The sequence below is a fragment of the Protomyctophum parallelum genome, assembly GCF_964188405.1.
Source record: "Protomyctophum parallelum genome assembly, chromosome: 22".
In the NCBI taxonomy this organism is placed as follows: domain Eukaryota; kingdom Metazoa; phylum Chordata; class Actinopteri; order Myctophiformes; family Myctophidae; genus Protomyctophum; species Protomyctophum parallelum.
In genome coordinates this window covers 6,354,955-6,360,918 of record NC_139714.1, presented here as the reverse complement: position 1 = coordinate 6,360,918, position 5,964 = coordinate 6,354,955, and the positions used below count along the sequence as shown (strand labels likewise).

At 45.5% G+C, this 5,964-nt stretch overlaps 1 protein-coding gene across 1 annotated transcript; it reads right to left on the bottom strand.

Annotated features, from left to right (window-relative positions):
- Positions 1–1,315: 1,315 nt before the first annotated feature.
- Positions 1,316–2,431, bottom strand: LOC310853637 (kelch domain-containing protein 3-like; the record flags this gene model as incomplete). Its single annotated transcript, XM_083758028.1, has 1 exon — positions 1,316–2,431. One exon carries the CDS (start codon positions 2,429–2,431, stop codon positions 1,316–1,318), a length of 1,116 nt encoding a protein of 371 aa, XP_083614154.1.
- Positions 2,432–5,964: the final 3,533 nt, after the last annotated feature.

The window sequence follows — 5,964 nt, the reverse complement described above, 5'->3', positions numbered from 1 at the left end:
AGTAAAAAGTAAAAAGTGCTTATGTTATCTCCTAGACCTAGATCTACCGACAGCAGCATTTAGTGTGCAAATAGAGACGGGGACAAAGGAATGTTTGTGCCTATTTTTTGTGGCACAGGGGGCACGCAAGCGAAGGCCGGATGGGAGAAGGATGTACTCTCCGTGTATGTGAGCATCATCAGATCGGATACACAGGGCTTTGTTAAGTACCTGTTTCTTAAAGATCTGGTCTAGGCTGTTCACTTGTGAGACAATTATTTTAAAGGCCACTTTTACAATTTTCCCTAGGGAATTCTTGTCTCTGATGCAGAGATTACCATACCAACAGATAATCGAGAAATAAGCCCTCCCCCTATCCTTGTGGATAGGGGGAGGGCTGTTTTACTGAGACAACATGTAGTCCAAGAAAGCTAGAGAAGGATAATTTTCTCTACCTTACAATTCAAGCCGGCAGATTCGTCACTTTGTGCCAAATCTGCTGCCGAAACTGCTGGGAATGCATTGGAGTGAATGGAGCCGAGTGGACAAGCACATAAATAAACTCTATTTCTGAACGATTGAGACCCTCCCAGTCTCCATGACATCATGGACACTTTGAAACACTAAAATATCTAAAAGCACATATTACCCACATAAAAACCCCAGGAAAGAGTTTCTTGTCACACAACCATCATTCAAATAAGATCTGTTTGCAAAAGGGGTGAAGTGTCCCTTTAATGTTTGTATAGGACATAAATCTACACTAATAGCTGAATATAGGAGGGGCTAGCACCACTCAAAAACTTCTAGCAAGCTTTCATGACGACACTGGAGAATTCCATGGTGATTGAGCTGTTTAATCAATTAAAAAAAAATCGATTAAAAAAATCGATAAAAAAAAATCACACCCGTGTGAAGTGAGGGGCGCTCTTATCATTGTACATCATCATGACGTAAAAACTGTATTTGCTCAGACACTATGACGTAAAATTTTCCATTCATTGTTAATGGGAAATTAATGTTTGTGTAGGACAAAGTTTGTGAACATACACCTAAAAGTTGGATATAGGAGCCACTCAAAAAAAGTTACGAGAACGGGCAACAAGAAAAAACTCACATTACAAAAAACAACAACACAAAGGTCTCCACCTTTGTGGTTCTTCTTAACGCGACACAAAATGTCCATAGCTTTTCCTGAAAGCATTTCTTTGTTTCCACATTCATTCCTGCTGGAGATCAACCAGAGCAGTTTCTATTCTAGTAGAAGTTTCTATTCTTAAGAGAGATGTTCTCCTTTAAAGCCATGGCTGCCCTGCATGGCGCAGTTCGTTAGTCACTATTCTACCATACGAAGGTTTCTCAGCTTGTGGCTGCCGGCGTCACTGATCACATTCCTATGCAGATGAAGCGAACCCGGACTGCTGTTGGTCGTCATGGCCACCAGTTCCCAGCGGATGTCGTGCGGGAGTCCTGACTGCGGGTCCAGATCGTGCCGAATGACCACCAGCTTGCACAACGTCTTCAGACTAGGACTTAAGTCCAAGATGTACAGGTCATTGGGCCTGGACTCTCCGAAGACGATGAGACGATCGCCCACCATGCAGCAGCACATCCTCCAGCACGGTCCTTTGCCCTGGGGCTCCACCTTCTTCCAGGAGAAGCTCTCCGGGTTGAACTTCCACAGGTCGCCAAAGTTTGTCCAGATGCCGAGTATGTACAGCTCCCCGTTGTAGGCGAAGGCCGAGTGGCCCTCACGCTTGCGTCCCTCCGGGATCTGCGCCGATGAGACACTCAGCCAGAGGCTGGTCTCGGCATCGAACACCCGGACGCTGTTGTACGTCTGGGAGTTGAAGTTCAGGCCGCCAAACACAAACATCTTGGTCCGGATGGCGGTGGCGGAGTGACACGCCGAGGCGGGCGTGGTGCTCCCCCGGGTGTCTATCAGGGACCATGCCATCGTGGCCGGGTCCAGCTTGTACATGTCGTCGAAGCAGCCCTGCTCCACCGACGAGAACCCCCCGAAGACGTAGCCCATCTTGCCGAGGACGCAGGCCGAGTGGCCCCACCGGCCCTCAGGCACGGCGCCCGAGACCCTGGGCTTGAACCAGCGGTGGGAGTCGACGTCAAAGGCGTAGAGCGCCGTGCAGAAGTGCGAGTCCCACGTGCACCCTCCCCAGATGTAGACGGTGTCTTCGATGAGCATGGCCCTGTGGCCGTAGCGCATGGAGGGAACATCGGGGGGACGCTCTCTAGTGGACGCTGTGGCGTCGGCGGCGTGCATCATGGTCCAACGAAGAGACACCGTGTTGAAGACAAGCACGCTGATCTGGTCCGTCTTGTTGTATTCGTGCCCGTGGCTGTACCCGCCGAACGAGTACATCTTTTGCCCCGCTGCCACAGCAGCATAACTGTTGGTCTCTGGTATGTTCTGGTGCACTGTCCAGTGTAACATTTCACACAGTTAGTTAGGAGCACATATCAAATCAGAGGTACGTGTAGTGGTAGAATGGGAGCGGTGTTGTGACTGCTGCCACTAATAATGGTACAGTGGCACAAATGTCACGCAGAGACTGTCCAATCAACCAGCATTCCGCGTGGTAGAAAAAAGTCTGTCTGAAGTGAGTGGTGCTGACTGCGCAAAAGTGACACTTGGTGGTCAACACTATTGCGTCTGGTAGTCTGTATTGCACTGTTACACTAAAACTCAGCTTCTTATCATGCACCTGTGCACAGTGCGAAGCTCAACACCCGCCACTTTGTCACCTGTTGGTGACATACATACAGACATACATAGATAGGAACAGACATTGCTGGCCATTGGAGTGGCTGCCTGCACCACTCAAAAAAATCACACGTATGAAGTGAGGGGCGCCTGGTAATGTTTGTTTAAAGTGCTCTAAACCAACATTAAAAGTCCATAGACTTGGCTGCCAGTTTTTTAAACATGCTCTAAACAAACATTAAAAGTCCATAGACGTAGCTGCCGTATGACGTAATTTCAAAAGCCAGACATTGTAGGGAGCTAGCGACCCTCAAAAATACCAATGTTGTAGTTACAATATTATCTGAAAAGAATCACACGTGTGTGAAGTGAGCGGTGCTTTTTATCGTGATGATGATGATTCCAAAATGATGATGTCACTGGAGGGGGGGCAGGGGTGCTGTGGGGGGAGACATAAACACATCTATTATGTTTATTTTGCCATTGACTTGAATGCCACATAACGTCACAAAAAGACAAACAAAACAAACAAACAAAATGTAACTTTATTCAGTTTTCATGGCAGTCACATCTTTTGTACATCTTTGCAAGGAATAGGCCTAGTTAGGACTGAAATTCCACGCCACTGTAAACCCACCCAAAAGACCATAAAGTGCAGATTTATTAGTGTGATGACTTCTTAAAGCCAATAAAAGAAAAATTGAACAAAAAAGAACCCCAACAACATATATCTAAACCAATATTAACAGTGATTGCGCCAAAGTTAATATTCCAAAAACATTAGTAAACTAAGAAGAGTAAAGTTACACTGTAAGTGATTACAGACCTCCGAAGTCTTTGAGAACAAGTTATGTTCTTTTTTTCGTAATTAGAATAGAAGTAATCTCTTGCTGCTGTTTCAGCTGATGGCAGTCGACATACTGAAACAAAGGAGCTGCCACCAAACACATTTTCTCTGCTTTCTGCTTGCATCTGCTTACTGTAAGTCCTCTCCTGTTAAGAGAAAACGAAACGTGAGGCGGAACGTGTGCTTGCTTATATGCATTTCCTTTTCAATTCATCTTTAGGCAGCACAGTACGATAAGTCGACAGATGATAGATCTTGTTGAAACGGAATTTGAAAGACAATATTGAGCATTCGTTTTAACCTGCTTGGTGTGCCTGAATGGTGGGTTTGGTTTGCTGCTGCAATATAGGACATTTACAATCAGGGTCCCGGCAGCAACAACCTGAAAGTTTTGACCAATATAATGTCAGACAAAACAAAGTATGACAAGCTGGGGGAACAAAATGACATCAAATGAGTTCTGGCTAAAACGGAGGGAAGGAGCGAGGCAGAAACCATACAGTGCAGCTCTGAAACTGTATGGTAAAGGCTGATAAATAAAATGCATCTCTATAGCAGTGGTTGTTGAAACCAGGTCCCCTGAATTGCTATGTATTTGGCCACAGACCCTCATCCGACCCTCCTCAGCCAGGGACCCCCATGAGAGAAGATTTTGTTGTTTAATCTTTCCACCTTCTTTTTCAAGATATTATATATATTCAAGATATATTTGACACATTTAGAAATTTCAGTGGAGCCTGCCGAACCATTGCGGCTCAAGCATCCACTACTATTGAATGGTCTGGTGCTGGGAGTCTGGTACAATGCACAGGTCCTGGACCTGGTGAGAGCCGGAGTGGACCTGGTGAGACGTAGGAGGGGTCAACCCACAGAGCCTAGTCCTTCCACGCGCCAGATTGAGCTACCTCCCAATCCCGGCAGGGTCACCTGAGTGAGAGGTATGATGTTGCGAGACCCGAAACCCTGATGACCTTGGGAAGTTGGGATACATCACTGAGTGAGGATACATCCCAGATTCCCAAGTGCATCCATGCAATGTTTTTTTTTCTTCTTCGTTCTAGTGGGTGGTGGGAAACCTCTGGTCCTTGAGAGGGTTTGAGAACCATTGCTATAGAGTAGAGTATGTAGAGTAGAGTATGCACATGCATCACTTTTCCACACTCACTCCAGAGGGCCACATAAAATAGCCGATCTACAAGCTCAAAACGCGTCGCACTGCGAAGCGTTTTGAGCTTGTACAGCTATTATTTGAATTGGAATCCTGAAAAGTAACTTAATTTAATTTCAAATGCATTTAGTTATACTCATGTTAACTTTATGAACTTAAACACAAATACATTGGACATAAAAACTTTAATTGTAACAGCTGAAATCAATAATATATCAGTATTCCCATATTAACCTGCGTTAAGTGAAGGTGGGGGGCGCATAATTGGTCCCGGGTCGCCAATTGCCTATGTATGCTCTATACAACACACAATGGTCCGGCCTGTTGTTGTCGGTTTGTTTGTTTTTGTAGCTCTATAGCAGCAACAAAGCAGTTATAAATCACAGTGCTTTCTCTAACTGTGCCAACCTCTTCCCCACATAGAAGTGCAGGGTAGATGTGGCTATACGTACAGTGCAAGAGTCATCTCTCTATAGTATAAATCTTTCATTACATATATGGCTATGTTTACAGGTATAGTGCACGGTAAAAGGTATTAGGGTTAAAGTTCGGACATCTTAGCTGTAGCTTATCTTATGCCCACCGCCTGCAGTCAGTCTCTAGTTAAAGACAAAAGGTTTCTTGAAATCTACAGTAGAAGACTATAGCTTGTTTATATGTTAGCTAAAAAAACATTTTTTGTTCCTTGCAACTTTCCCTTCAACTGTTCTTTTTTTTAATGATGGGAAGGATTTTAATACACAGCCTAGCCCTAGGATCAGTTTTTACAGTAACCATCTCCGCCGCCATACAAGGTAGACAACGGGTAGCGATAAACATCACGACTTCGTTCAACCAAGGATGCAATCAAAGTCCCCCTCAGTAGTCCCCTTGCACGTTTTCAAAGCGTGCCTCAAGATGTCCTCAGAGTGTCCAAGCAGGCCAAGTATCTTCTGATAAAACAGCGAGGACAGAGATCCTTCCCTGGGTGCCCGGCGGTGGCTCAGCCAGTGTGTGAACATTTTAGCAAAATGCACAACTAGATTCCAATAGTGAGCACGAGGGACCCGGAGTTCGATTCCGACTCCCGTCTTGTCTCTCCTCTCTTTCTCTGCCCTTGGCTCCCTGTCGCTCTACACTGACCTATTTCAAATAAAGAAAGAAAGAAAACGTCCTCTCAAATCTGCTGTTGATGTTAACCAGGCTCCCTCCTCGTCGTCCACTTGTATGTTGACGACAACTTGGCGTGTAACGCGGGAACAATCTCCC